Genomic DNA, 14,812 nt, shown 5'->3' with positions numbered 1-14,812 from the left:
AACAAATCCTGACTGTTAAAGGGAACATTTAGGGGCGCCTGGGTGGCTCAGTCGGTTGGGCGTCTGACCTCGGCTCAGGTCATGATCTCCCGGTCCGTGAGTTCGAGCCCCGCGTTGGACTCTGTGCTGACAGCTCGGAGCCTGGAGCCTGTTTTGGATTCTGTGTCTCCCTCTCTCTATGCCTCTCCCCCGTTCATGCTCTGTCTCTCTCTGTCTCAAAAATAAAATAAACGTTAAAAAAAAAAATTAAAGCAAAAAAGGGAACATTTATTCCTCCTTAAATTCCAAGGGGAGAGATTCTTTTCAAGCTTTGGTTCTCAAAGTGTGGTACCAAGATAGGCAGTATCAGCATCACCAGGGAACTTGTTAAAAAACACAGTTGATCAGGGGTGCCTGGGTGGCTCAGTTGTTTGAGCATCTGACTTCAGTTAAGGTCATGATCTCGTGGTTCTAGAGTTTGAGCCCCTGGTCGGGCTCCTTGCTATCAGGGAGAGCCTGCTTCGGATCCTCTGTCCCCCTCTTTCTTTGCCCGCCCCCCACCATTCATGCTCTCTCTCAAAAATGAATAAAAAAAAAAAAAAAAAAGATTTACCCCAGCACTCTTTAAAAAACCAAAAACAACAAAACCACACGGTTTATCAGACCCTACCCCATACCTACTGAATCAGGGTCCTGGGGGGTGGAGTCTGACATTCTGTGCTGGAATAAGTCTTCTTGGTGACTCTGATGCCCACTAACATTTGAAAATCACTAAAGTGAGATTCCTAGCCTTTCTCCCCACGCTTTGTTCATCCTTCTCCATGAAGAAGGTATGCATTATCTAATTAATGAGTTCAGCAGAATACTCTGGGCATGCTCAGTTTAGCTTTTCCCTTTGTTTTCTCTGGCAGCCTATCTGACGAAATGGGGCAGTTACTCCGTGCTCCTGAATGTCACAGAGGCAGATCCCCATAAGATGAGGACTGCGTTTTTTTCCCGCCCTGCCTGCAACTTGGTGGTGAGTTTATTCTGGGAACAGTGGAAGCAAGCCTATTTGGCCTCACGTCTAAGCCAGGTCTGTCCAGTGTAGCTCTTCTCAGTAATAAAGCTGACATTTTAATCTCCATCTGTTGGTTTTCTGTGCCTTATTTCTCACTTGGTTCAAAACTTGGGTGGGGAAGAGGGCTGTTATGTATTGTGTCCCCTAATGCCTACCACTGACTAATATGGGGGAGGGCGGTAGAGTAGAAGATCTCTCAGGTGCCTTCCCTTCTTACATTTAGGGCACTTTGTCTCACACTCTCTCCCCAGGGGTCCAGAGTGCCCCATGAAGAAAACGTTATTTGTTCTCACCAGACCACTGGTGTTGCACCTGCGGGAGACAGGAGTATCCTGGCACAGGAGGGAAGATTACAATCACAAAGCATTTCCTTTCAGTTCTCCCCTGAAACGGTATAATTCTGGGGGCAGGGATGGGGCCTAGAAAACAGTGCATTTAAAAAAGCCTCCTAGGAGCTGTCTACCTTGCCTTCCTGTCAGGTTCTACCAGTTGTCTAACCTAAAACTATATGGCTGCATTTGAATTGTGTCCTTCTGTTTTGGAGGCTAGAGATGTCTTAGCTGATCATTTTGAAGCAAGGACTTCCATTTTCTCTCTTTCATGCTCTTGGTCTTTCACGAGTTCTTTACAAATCTTTAAAATAGTCATAGTCATGGTCCTGGTAAGGGATGTGGGTTAAAGAGAGGCCTGTTTGGAGCTCTATAAATCAGACCTGGGTGCTACAGAAAGCTCAATTTTCGGGGTTTAGTCCCTCTACAGCAGCAGGCACGACTGTCTTTGGAAAGTTGCTGCAGGAAAGGAAGGGATGAAGCAGCTATCACAGGTCAACCTGAGTGACACAGGACAAGGTAAGCATTTTCCACATATTGACCTGATTCTCATTCTTCCTGGAATGGTTAATTCTTCCAGATTATCTAACTCACACTGAAGTTTACATAGTTAGATTATGTATGTACAACCTTGTCTCCTGCTTTGCCCATATCATGAAAAAGTGTTCATAAACATGACTTCATGTTTTTTCTGACTAAAAAAAGAAGAGACTGGATTCCACTAAAGTAAAAAACTTGTGCATCAAAGAACACTATCAAGGAGTGAAAACCACAGAATGGGAGGCTATATTTGCAAATCACAATATCTGATAAGGGTTTGATGTTCGGAAAATACAAAGAAGTCGTCCACCTCAATAACAGAGAGATAAGCAACCCGATTAAAAAACACGCAAAGGACTTGCATAGACATTTATCCAAAGAAGACACACAAATGGCAAATAAACATATGAAAGTATGTTCAACATCGTTAGTCATTAGGAAAATGCAAATCAAAACTACAGTGAGATGCCACTTCATACCTAGAGGGATGGCAAGAAAAACAACAACAAAAAAAGGAAAATAACAAGTGCTGATGAAGATGTAGAAAAGTTAGAACCTTCTCACAGTGTTGGTAGGAATTAAAATGGTGTAGCTGTGGGGCAACTGGGTGGCTCAGTCGGTTGAGACTCCAACTTCGGCTCAGGTCATGATCTCACCGTTCGTGGGTTTGAGCCCCACCCCCACCCCGCTAGGCTCTGTGCTGACAGTTCAGAGCCTGGAGCCTGCTTTGGATTCTGTATCTCCCTCTCTCTCTGCCCCTCCCCACTCACGCTCTGTCTCTCTCCCCTTCTCAAAAATGAATTTTTTAAATAAAAAAATGGAGTAGCTGCTGTGCAAAACAGTTTGGTAGTTCCTCAAAAAGTTAAACATAAAACTACCATTTGACCCAGCAATTTCACTCCTCCGCATATACCTCAAAAGATTTGAAAACAAGAACTCAGATATTTGTATATAAATGTTCATAGCAGCAATATATCCATACAATGGGGTACTATTTAGCCCTTAAAAGGGAGGAGGTGTGAATACATGTTTACAGCATGGAGGAACCTTGAAACATTATGCTAAACAAAATAAACCAGATACTAAAGGACAACTGTTGTGTAATTCCACTTATATGAAATGTTTAGAATAGGAAAGTCATTGAGACAGAAGGTAGATTAGAAGTTACCAGGGCTGGGAGTAGTGGGAGTAGGAGAGAATGGGGAATTGCAAAAAAAAAAAAAAAAAAAAAAGGAAATAAAACTGTCCTGTGATCTCACCACCCAGGATAACTGAATAACCCTGGTAGCCTTTCTTTCTTTTCATCTGTTCATAACATGTAACTACAAAAACTTTGAACCACTCATAGTTTCAACTATGCACTCTGCCATTTATTAGCTATCTAACATTTCAGGGCTTCAAGTTTTTGGTACAATGCAAATAATAATAGAACTCACTTCAGATGGTTGATTTGTAGATTAAATTGGATAATAGACTTTAAGTGATTAGCACAGTGTCAGGCTCATGGTAAGTGCTAGGTAAATGGTAACTGTTATGTATATATTTTATATTTTATAACACTGTCTTTACTGGTTTGTATCCTATTCTCATTTTCCTATATAAATAAACATTATTTTTAAAGTTTATTTACTTATTTTGAGAAATAGAGAGAGAGAGAGAGAGAGAGGGAGAGAGAGAGAGAGAGAATCCCAAGCAGACTCTGCACTGGTAGTGTGATGTGGGGCTCAAACTCATGAACCATGAGATCATGAGTCTGAAATCAAAAGTCAGATGCTTAACCGACTGAGCCACCCAGGTGCCCCTAAAAATTATTTTTAATGGCCAAATAATATTCATACTATGGCTATAGCATCATTTATTTAACTGAACTCTGTTGTTGATTTTTTTTTTTTTTTAACGTTTATTCATCCTTGAGACAGAGAGAGACAGAGCATGAACAGGGGAGGGTCAGAGAGAGGGAGACACAGAATCCGAAACAGGCTCCAGGCTCTGAGCTGTCAGCACAGAGCCCGACGCGGGGCTTGAACTCACGGACTGCGAGATCATGACCTGAGCCGAAGTCGGCCGCCCAACCGACTGAGCCACCCAGGCGCCCCCGTTGTTGAATATTTAAGTAGTTTTGATTTTTCATTATTTGGAAAGGATGCAGCAGGGGACACTCTTGCTTGATTCTTCCTGGCAGCTCTTCCAGAAAGGGGCAGTGTGACTTTGACCCTGCTCAGTCTCTATGCTCTGGGGCTCCCAGGACAGTGCTCTCCATTGAGTCAGACCCCAATCTGGGGGACAGAATGTGAGTTCCAGTCATGCTTGTGCTCTATCTCTAGGCAGCGCTAGGGACTGCTCTTTTCTGTCTGAACCTTTGCTTCCTCACCATTAAAATGAGAGCTTTAGAGGGAATGATCTCAGGGTGCTTCTTCTGCTCTAAGGCTCTATGATTCTCAGATGATCCTCTGCTAAGCTATGGATTCCTCCAGCTCTGTTGTGGCCTTCTTCAGGGCTGTGTGTGCACACGCTTCAGTGTGTGTTTCAGTTTCTATTCTTAGCAGTGTGATCTTTAAACAAGGAATAGATTTGTGCATCTGTCTCATATCAGATACATGCAGCTCCTGCTGGGCTGTTTCATTCTCCACCAGCCATTCATTCACATTGTAAGTGGTGGCCCATTAAGGAAATAAGTGGATGGGGCTCTTCCATCAACTGAATGCTCTCTGATTTGGGGTTTGGCCCTCTTTGGTTATCAGGCCTGGGCTCTATCTGACTCAGCTATAGATGAGGTCAGGGGGACCTTCGTTTCAGCCTTACCTCCTTCCTCACTCCACCCCTAGATCCTTTCTCTGGGATGGGCCAGGGATGGTATTTGGGCAATGGTAGTTTTTAGAGATGATGAGTCACCAACATTCCAGATGAGAAGGTCATTGTTTGTTCTGAAATAAGAGTGGACTCGGATGAGTCTACTCTCCTCCAAAAATTCTCAATTATGGAAGTGTCTCAGTTACTTTGGATATTTAAATATATAAATGCTGAGTCTTGCTCTGAAATCTTACTTATCAAGATGCGGGGTGGGGGAGCCCAGGTTCTTCGTTTTATGACAATATAGGCCATTGAGATGTGCATCCTAGTTGGGGAGCATTGGCATATAGTGGTAGGATTTGCAAACGCAGGTAACATCAAATGGATGGGGTGCAATATAAGAGTACAGGTGACTGAAGAACAGGAGGATCCATACCTTTTCTCGAAGGCAGCATGTACTTACCTGTATGCACCCAGTTGTCATATGGTAAGGGCCTGGTATTGCTAGATGTTCCGCTTAATTTTATTGGGAAGAGTTAGAAATTCAGATTTGTTTGTGAAATATGTTTAAAAATTTTGTTTAATGTTCATTTATTATTTTTGAGAGAGAGAGATAGAGCACAAGCAGGGGAGGGGCAAGAGAGAGAGGGAGACACAGAATTGGAAGCAGGCTCCAGGCTCTGAGCACAGAGCCCGGCATGGGGCTCAAACTCACAAACTGTGAGATCATGACCGAAGTCCAACACTTAAATGACTGAGTCAACCAGGTGCCCCAAACTATCTTTTTTGAAAAAATATTGGTAACTCAATTAAATATTGGTAATTCAATTAAAAAATTGAATTGTGCACCAAAACATATCTGCTGGCCAAAACAGGCCTTGAATCTGCCTGTTGAAATTTCTTGACAACCCCTTAGCCGGACAGTCATCTACTTAAGGCAAAATGATGCATTCAACAGTTCTCTTGATTGGTAGCATTACACTGACTCCATGCTGTGAGGCTCTGTGGGGCTCTGGATAACACTCAGCTTGGCATTAGGTAAAGTGTTTTAAGCAGGGGAGTCAGAAGACCTGTGTCCTGCTAACTTGCTAGGTGACATTGGGAAAGAAATTCTTTCCCTAGTCACAATATTTCTTTGGGTAAGTTAAGGGGGGTGATCTCTACCATTCTTTCCGAGTTTGTAAGTCATTCTTCTTGTGAAGATTTGTACTCTTCCTTATTTAAAATTTTTTTAATGTTTATTTTCGAGAAAGAGAGAGAGAAACAGAGTGTGAGCAAGGGAGGGGCAGAGGGAGAGGGAGACACAGAATCCGAAGCAGGATCCAGGCTCTGAGATGTCAGCATGGAGCCTGATGCGGGGCTCAAACCCATGAACCATGAGATCATGACTTTAGCTGAAGTTGGATGCTTAACCAACTGAGCCACCCAGGTGCCCCTATACTCTATTCTATTCTAGCTACTTGAGAAGGACATTTTTCAGATTAAGATGAAAATTCATCTTTAATTGGCTTGAATGACAACTAGTTCTTTCTTTCCCATATTCTCCTATGTTTTTGTAAAGATTTATTTTTGTGTAGGCTTTTGGGATATTTTCTAAGGCCAAGAAAACATTTTGGAATAGAAGTCTAGGTGGAGTTGAGCATATAAGCTTCCTGCGTGCTGAACACTCAACTTTGAATCAAATCAAATCAATCAATCAATCAATCAATCAATAAAGGAATAGAGCTGATATGGGGAACATCTTGAAGTAAAAAGACATTTCCTTCATAGCTCAAATAAAATCCTGCAGTTCAATCTTTTCTCCCCACAGTTTTATTAAGATTTAATTCCTATACCATAACATTCACTCTAAAAAGTGTATAATTCAATGGTTTTTAGTATATTTAGAATTGTACAACCATCATAACTATCTAATCTCGGAATATTTTCCTATCTCCAGAAAGAATCCTCATATCCGTTACCACTCACATTTTCCCCTCCATCCTGGCAACCATTAATCTACTTTCTGTCTTCATAGATTTTCTTAGGTTGAACCTTTCATATAAATGGAATTATACAATATGTGCTCTTTTCTAACTGGCTTCTTTTAGTTAGTGTAGCATTTTTAAGGTTCACCCAGGTTGCAGCATGTATCAGTACTTCATGTCTTTATTGCCAAATAAAATTCTATTGTATGATTATACCACATTTTGTTCGTCCACTCATCAGTTGATGGACAGTTAGGTTATTTGTACTTTTTGGCTATTATGAATAATGTTGCTATGAACTTGCATGCACAGGTTTTTGTATGGATACATGTTTTAATTTATCTTGGATATACACTGGGGGGAATTTCTGGGTTATATGGTGACTCTGTGTTTAACGTTTTTAAAAACATTTTTTAAGTAGTCTTTTTTTTTTTTTTTTAAGTTTTATTCATTTATTGAGAGAGAGAGAGAGAAAGAGAATTCCCAAGTAGGTTCTGCGCTCTGCGGGGCTTGATCCCACGAACCTCGAGATCATGGTTTCAGCTGAAATCAAGAGTTGGACACTTAACTGACTGAGCCATGCAGGCACCCCTCTATGTTTAACCTTTTGAGGAAACGCTAGACTGTTTTCCAAAGCAGAAAATTCATCCTAGTGGGTATGAAATGGCATCACACTGTAGTTTTGATTCCACAGTTGAAGCTGTTCCTGATGGCCCTGACCTAGACTATATCTCCCCTCCCACTAACTACTGTGGCCAGTGCAGATTGATAATCTTAAGTGAATTAGAGTGAACGGCTGAAGCTGCAGGTAGGTGGGTGTCCTTCACAAACTAGAGGGAAAATTTGGAGATAACTATTTGAAAGGAAGGAGGAATGGCTGGCTGGAAGGCAACCAGTACATGTTTCCTATAGGATGGGTTTGCTTGCTTGGTGTCAGGAATTGTCCTGTACCTGGGGATCTTAGTGGTGCAGAGCAGGAAGGAAAGAACATCTTGGTCAGGACACAGGCATAGAAGAAGCTCACAAATAGGTGAATGAAATAGATTCTACTGAAAATAGACTGGTACTTTAGAAGGCAAAGAGCATAAGGACTCTGGTCATCTTCTTGGTCCTGAAGGATTATGGGAAATTTTAGGGCTAGGCAGATATTAGGAGACATTTGTGAGAAGTATAACTGGTCCTTTCTCAGCACTTCCTTGATGTGGGTTCCTCTTTCTTTTCTCTCCTTTTTCTCCTTTTCACACTGATAATAATATCTGTCACTGAGGCCCTTCTGGCTATTACTGCTGGGTAACAAACATTTTGCCCCTCCTCCCCAATACTTAAAACAACCATTTTGTACCACATGAAAAAAAGATAAATAGAGTTTGGTGGCTAAATGCAGTGTTTGACCCTGGACTGGATCCTGTGCTGGGGGGAAAATGCTCTAAAGCACATTATTGAGTCAACTGACAAAATTGGAATATGAATGGTAGATTAACTATTCATATCAATATTAAATTTACTAAAGATGATAACTGTACTGTCCCTATTCTTAGGAAATACACACTGAAGTACTTAGGGGCAAATGGCCATAATGTCTGTAACTTATCCTTAAATGGTTAAAAAACTCATCTTTTTTTTAAAAAAAAAATTTTTTTTTAACGTTTATTTATTTTTGAGACAGAAAGAGACAGAGCATGAATGGGGGAGGGCCAGAGAGAGGGAGACACAGAATCTGAAACAGGCTCCAGGCTCTGAGCTGTCAGCACAGAGCCCGACGCGGGGCTCGAACTCACAGACTGCGAGATCATGACCCGAGCCGAAGTCGGACGCTTAACCGACTGAGCCACCCAGGCACCCCAAAAAACTCATCTTTATATATGGATTATATATATATAATATATATGAATCATACATTTATATATGCACATACACATTTATTTGTATATAGGAATAATCATAAAATTATATGTGTATATATATACACACAATCACATATGTACACATGTATATATGTACATATATATGTGAATATTATAAATTTTCATATGTATATGTATACATATATATGGCAGAGAGAAATGGAGAGGGGAGAAAGATAAAGGAAGTGGGGTAAAATGCTCACAATAGTGGAATTTGGGTAAAAATGTATGGGTATACTTTATATTTTACACATGGAAATTATTTCTAAATAAAAAGTTGAAAAAAGCACAACCAGTTTACTACTTTATTTTGCTCATGATTCTGTGGATCAGGAAGGGCTGGCCTGGGCAGCTCTTCCTTGTGGTCTCTCATGCAGCTGCAGTCAGATGCCAGTGGGGATTGCCCTCATCTGAAGGCTCAACAGAGTTGGGTGCCCAAGATATCTTCCATGGCCGGCAGTTGATGCTGGCGGTCTGCTAGGAGCTCAGCTGTATCTTTGCCTTGCATTATGCTTTGCTAGCACGGCAGCTTTGGAGTAGCCAAACTTCTTACTTTGTTTCTCCCGGAGTGAGAATCCCAAGAGAAGAGGTGGAAGCTGCATGGCCTCTGCTGACCCAGCCTTGGAAGTTATACAGCATCTCTTCTGCTGCATTCTATTGGTTCCAAGCAAGTCACTAAATACTGTCCAAGAACTTGCAGTCATGTTCCCAAACTGCCATAAATGCTTATTGCATGCCAGGCACTGTTTTATGTGCTTTATAATGTATTTGCTCATTTGATTCTTACCAAAACAAAATAAAACGCCCTGATGGTAGGTAAGTCTTACTGTCCTTAGAGAGGAAAAAACTTGGTGCACAGAGGTTCACTTCCCAACATCACACCATTAGTAGAAGAGCTAGGGTTTGAATCCAGACAGTCTGGCCCCAGAGCCCATGGCCTTATCTACTACCCTACACTATTTCTTCCCAGAGCTGTGATTCCTGTTACATTTGGTTAAACTACCATACGCATCGATAATCACTTCTCATACACAATCACTGGCACGAGAACTTCCCCAGTACATTCAAAATCATGTGACAGTTCTTATCTTCTCAGCTCTGACTTTTTTACATGCAGTTTCGTTTCCCTGGATTACTTTTCTTCTAATGATTTGCCTGTTTCTATTATTGATTCTTCACGTCTTTAGGAAGCCTTCCTTGACCACCCAGCTCTGGGGTGAATGCTTCTGCCATGGGCACAGATGCTAAATAGCTATAGCCCTTATCATTATGCCTTATAATTTGCCTATTGTCCTGGCTGTCTCCCTCACTGGCCTCTTAAGTTCCCTGAGGGCAGGGACACTGTTTGGTTTAGGAAAGGATCTCTAGCACTGAGCACAGTGCCTGGTATGTAGTGTGAACTTAATTACAAACTAACCTCTCACGTATATTCCTCTGTACAATTATGACATATTTCATACACACAAATATAGCCACCAGGACAGTCTCCTGACACATACAAAACCTGCCCATTCACTCTCGTCCATGCACCCTCCATCACCGTGATTTATTCCCCATGCCCAGTCTAGTCTCTGTCACACAACCTCATCACTGGAACCCATCCCATACACAGTTACTGTGACATAGCTCTGATCCTCAATCACTGTCACACACTGGTTTTCACACAATCACGATCACCATCTGTACTCGTAAAACAGGATATTTACTCTCCTGCAAAAATTGGGTTAAGATGACAACAGCTCTATTTTTCACACACGCCTTCACATACTGTATTTTTTCATCCACATAATCCCTGACAATCCCTGACATTACACAGTTATGGTCACACACTGTCTGCTGTCTTCTTCTCACTCCCACTTGACACCTACTCAGACACACATACGCGCATACTCACTCACGCACGCACTCACTCACGCACACGCGCTCACAGTCCCGGGATCCGAGGGGCGGGTCCGCGGGGGTCTGAGCCGCCGGGGGTCAGCGCCGGAATCCCAGCCCAGGCCAGTGCGGCCCCGCCCCGCCCCGCCCCCTCATGCATATGCAGCACCTCAGCCTAGCAGCCCGGCCCCCAGACGGCCATTTGTAGCGGCGCTGGAGGCAGCGTTCGGCAGGCGCTGCGGCGACGTGAGGAGGAGCGCGCCCCCCGGCCGCTGCCGCCCCTGGCCCCTGCGGTCCTCCCGCTCCTCCGCGCCTCGGGCGGGACCCGGCCAGCCCGGGCGCCGCGCTGCCGCCCGGAGCGGCCCTCCCGGCAGCTCCCGGCGCCCGGGACCCCCGCCCGCCGCTCGCCCGCAGCCCGCCGGCCGCACACGTCCCCGGAGCCGGGCCTAGGGCGGGCGGCGGCTCGGCGTGGCCGGGCGGGCTCGGCGGCGTCCCCATGGCCGCGGCCGGCTGGCGGGACGGCTCCGGCCAGGAGAAGTACCGGCTCGTGGTGGTCGGCGGAGGCGGCGTGGGCAAGTCGGCGCTCACCATCCAGTTCATCCAGGTACCTGGAGCGGGCCTGCCGGGGGCGCCGGGGTGGCGGCGGGCGGGGGCTCGCGCTACCTGTGGCGGGGCTGCTGACGCGACCCCGCCCCGGAGGCGCCGCGCGGGCCGGGGGCGGGCGGGGGGTGAGGGCCCGGCTCTGCCCTCCTGCCCTGCGGCCGTGGCGCCGCGCTCCTGCCTGCCCGGCGCCCTGCTCGGCGTCCCGGGAGTCGGGCTTCTCAGGAATGTGTCCGGGAGGGCGGAGCTGGCAGGGTGGGAAGCGTCGATCCACCTTATCGCTCCGGCCGGGGCCGAGCCCTCCGGGGAGGCTGCGCCGCCGCGCCCGTCTTCCTGCCCCGAGGCCCGGGCTCCGGGCGTCGGGCGTAGGGCTTGCAGCCCCTCGAGCTGGGCTTCCAGCCGCCCCGGGCCGCCTCCTGCACCGTCGGTTGCGATCGCGGTGGCAAGTTGGCCGCGGCTCCGCGTGGTCTGCGGGTTTCTCTGCGCACGCTGAGCCGGAGCTGCCCGATCGAGCTGTGTGTTTCTCTTTGTGTGTATTTGTGCTTTTCTTTTAAGTAATCTCTTAGGTAATGTGTCCGGGTGGGAGGTGTGTGAGAATGCCCGAGGGAAATGGTGGCTTCGAGGAAGTTGAGAATGTTCTCCGATAGGATAGGGGTGAGACCATTTCCTAGGAATTCCTGGTGCCTTCCTGCTTCTCCCTTTGCCAAGGTGAAGTTTGGGATGGGCCATGCTCGGAGATGACCGACCGGGGCGTGCCTGCTGTATCTGTTCCAACTACCCACTCCCCCCACCCCGAGACCTCTTTGGATGCTGGAGGCGAAAGTCAGGGCTTGTGGTAAAGACAATTGCGATGGAATTCTTCATTCTTAGGATTTGCTCTGGTTAAGAAGGTTGAGCGATCTTTTTCGGGATTTTAAAAATGAGAAACCCAGATGTCTCTCCGCTTTTGTCAACCTAAAAGGTGTGGCATACGCTGCGAGAGAAGGAAGGGACCCCGTTATAACAGGTAACAAAAGATATTCTTAGTACACAAGAGTACTGCTAAGATGCTTTGGTGAAGAATTAATTTCTGGTTTCCGTTTCATTCATTTGTTATCAACTGGGATACTTGAATGGCGTATTTCATTTCACTTCACGTTTGTAGTGACATTAAAATACAGAGTACTGTTAAATGTGATTGTTACCTTTCACGTTGCCTAAATGAGCAATAATTTGCTGTTGTAATATTTCAAGGGGTTAAAAACTGCTGCTAAAACCTTTGTATCCAGGAAGAGAAGATGTTTGTGTAATGAATATTTACAGTATGCTCATTAGTGGGTTAAAAAAAAAAAATCACACTTTGTAAGAGGTGAGATTGGTTTAAGTTTAGCAGGCTGCAGAATCAGGGATGTTATGTTATATCCCTAGGGCCCAGAGAGAGACTTTAACTGATGGCAGAGCAAAACAATTTATAGCTAAACCTTTCTTTGGGGACTGTTGTTGGGCTGGTGGTGGTGGTGATGAGTGAGAGGATAATTCTGGGTTCCAGTATTAGTAAAGTGTCACCTGACAGGTTTAAACCACACATACTTAGTTTTTTTTTTTTTGGGTGGGGAGGGATCATCTGAATGTATTTGAATCTTAAGTTACTTAATTAAGGTACTGGAACCTTTTGTTTTTGGGAAATGGTTTTAGAAATTGTTAAGATAACAGTAATTGCTATTTTTAAAATGATTTTCTAGAATTCATTTGTTAAAGAAACACCTTCATGAATAGCACTGTACTAGATGGTATAAAAGAAGGGAAGGTGTGTATGCATGTGAAAGACATACATATATATACATAGAGAAAAAGTGAGCTTTGAGTCAACTGAAGTGTCTGTCTTATTCTGTCATATATTGGTTGTGAGAACAGTGCCAGAATATTCAGCATCTCTGAGCCTCAATTTAATTATCGGTAAAACGGGTGGGCTGACACATTGTTTATAATCCTATAAATTATGGGAATATTGTTAGCACCGTATCTGTCACGTAATATGTGCTCACTTAATGATTGCTGCTAGTATAAGTGTCTGTGTACAGTTCTGTAACACATTTAAATGCAAAGAGAATTCAGAATTGGGTAAAAGTCAGTTTGCAAAGACTTGATAAAAGTGCTGTGTAGGCTTGGCGGTAGGGAGAGAGGACACACCTTCTGTGAGCATGGGGGAGTTATATGCTAGTTTGGAGAGAGAAGGCAGGCAAGGAGGGGAGTGGGAGAGGCAGATGAATTGGAGCCAGTGAAAGGGAGTAATATAGGTTCTGACATCGGAGGAGACTTTCTGGAGAGGTAGGAGCCAGACCACTTCCATGGAGTCTCAGCTCTGCCACTTGCTGCATGTATAATCTTAGATAAATTACTTAACCTCTTGGTATCTCAATTTTCCCCATCTGTAATCCGGAGAGATAGAAAGTACCAGATAGTGTTGTTGTGAAAATTAGATTTAACATATGTCAAGGGCTTAAAACAATGCCTAGTGCATAATAAATCTACAGATGTTATTGCTGTTATATTAATTTTATATTATGGAGCTAAAGTGACTATTTATCATCTACACTTAATAGAGCCACTATTTATTGTATGACTCTTGGGAAATTAAAATTCATTCTGCTGTGATTGTCTAGCAGTAGTAATTGGGAGAGGAGATGGCAGAAGGATAATAATCTTAACAAGCGGAAGTGAGTTCTCTTTGTGGATCAGGATGACACAAATTGGTTTTATTTATTTTTTAAGTCTTCTGAAACATCCTTTTTACAGTGTTCCGTATATATTTTTCTATGATATAATCTTGAGCAGAAAAAATATAATAAATTGGGGAATGGAGAATGTAAAAACACTTTGTATTTAGCCTTGACTTTCTGTAACCTTAGGTATACTTGTGATTTAGCATATGAAGAGCTGCAAAATAGGAGATTAAGGCAATAATTAGTGCATTTTCTCCTTAAAAATGACTTTAGCAGATCATAAAATGTCTGTATAAAGACGTAAAATATGTTTTTGTTGTTCATAGTTTTTTGAAAAATGTTTTAAATTCTGTTGGTAAATGGAATACCTAAATGATGAGTAAATACCTAAATGATGAGTAGTTAGGAAGTGATCTTAGCATTGTACAAAGAAATGGAGAGAATTTTGCATATCTGAATTCTAGGTTTCCTTACTCAGGTGATGCTAGGGAATTTCTTAATCTCTCCTAATCTTTTCAAGGCTTTAGTTTTTTTTTTCTCCATAAAACACTGAGTTTGGGTGAACAAACCTGCACCTTTGAAATTCTAGGTTCTCATTTAACCAGCTGCTGTGTGCCTTAGTCAAGTTTCTTGGGTTCCCCAAGCCTCAGTTTCCCTATATGAAAAGGGAAATTAAGTAGTACCTTTAGGTTTTTTGGAATAATTACAATAATGCACGCAAATTGTTCAGCACAGTGCCATCTGCAGAGTATGTTAATAATTGTTACCTGGTTTTAATTGCTTCTATTACTTCTGTATCTTGTTCTTCCGAAACAAAATTTGTAATGTATTTATTTTTCCTTGACACGTAATCTGGTCTTTTAAGTCTTCAGTACCCCCTGCCTCCCACCCCAACCTCAAACTCCCCTCTTCACTTTGTGTGGTATTGAGGTGATGAATATTGATCCTGTTTTGAGTCGGGGAAACTTCTTTTTATCAGTTGCAAGTTGATTTTAGGAAAAGATGGAGTAATCGTTGGGTTTGAGGTTAATGCTTTACCTGCTAACTCTGAGAAGAGACCACA

General features: G+C 43.6%; 1 protein-coding gene across 2 annotated transcripts in view; it reads left to right on the top strand.

Moving 5' to 3' along the window:
* Positions 1-14,812, top strand: part of RRAS2 (RAS related 2) — a 124,319-nt gene that overhangs the window by 37,690 nt on the left and 71,817 nt on the right. The window contains exon 2 of one of the 2 annotated variants that reach the window (XM_042904048.1): positions 891-997. In XM_042904048.1, the coding sequence (XP_042759982.1) occupies positions 956-997 (42 nt within the window). In that variant the 5' untranslated portion in view covers positions 891-955. Of the gene's footprint in view, positions 1-890; positions 998-10,893; positions 11,052-14,812 lie in introns of those variants that run through there. The other variant, XM_042904047.1, reaches the window with a different exon arrangement.

Source organism: Panthera leo, chromosome D1 (genome assembly GCF_018350215.1).
Source record: "Panthera leo isolate Ple1 chromosome D1, P.leo_Ple1_pat1.1, whole genome shotgun sequence".
NCBI classification, from domain to species: domain Eukaryota; kingdom Metazoa; phylum Chordata; class Mammalia; order Carnivora; family Felidae; genus Panthera; species Panthera leo.
This window is presented reverse-complemented; position numbering and strand designations above follow the sequence as displayed.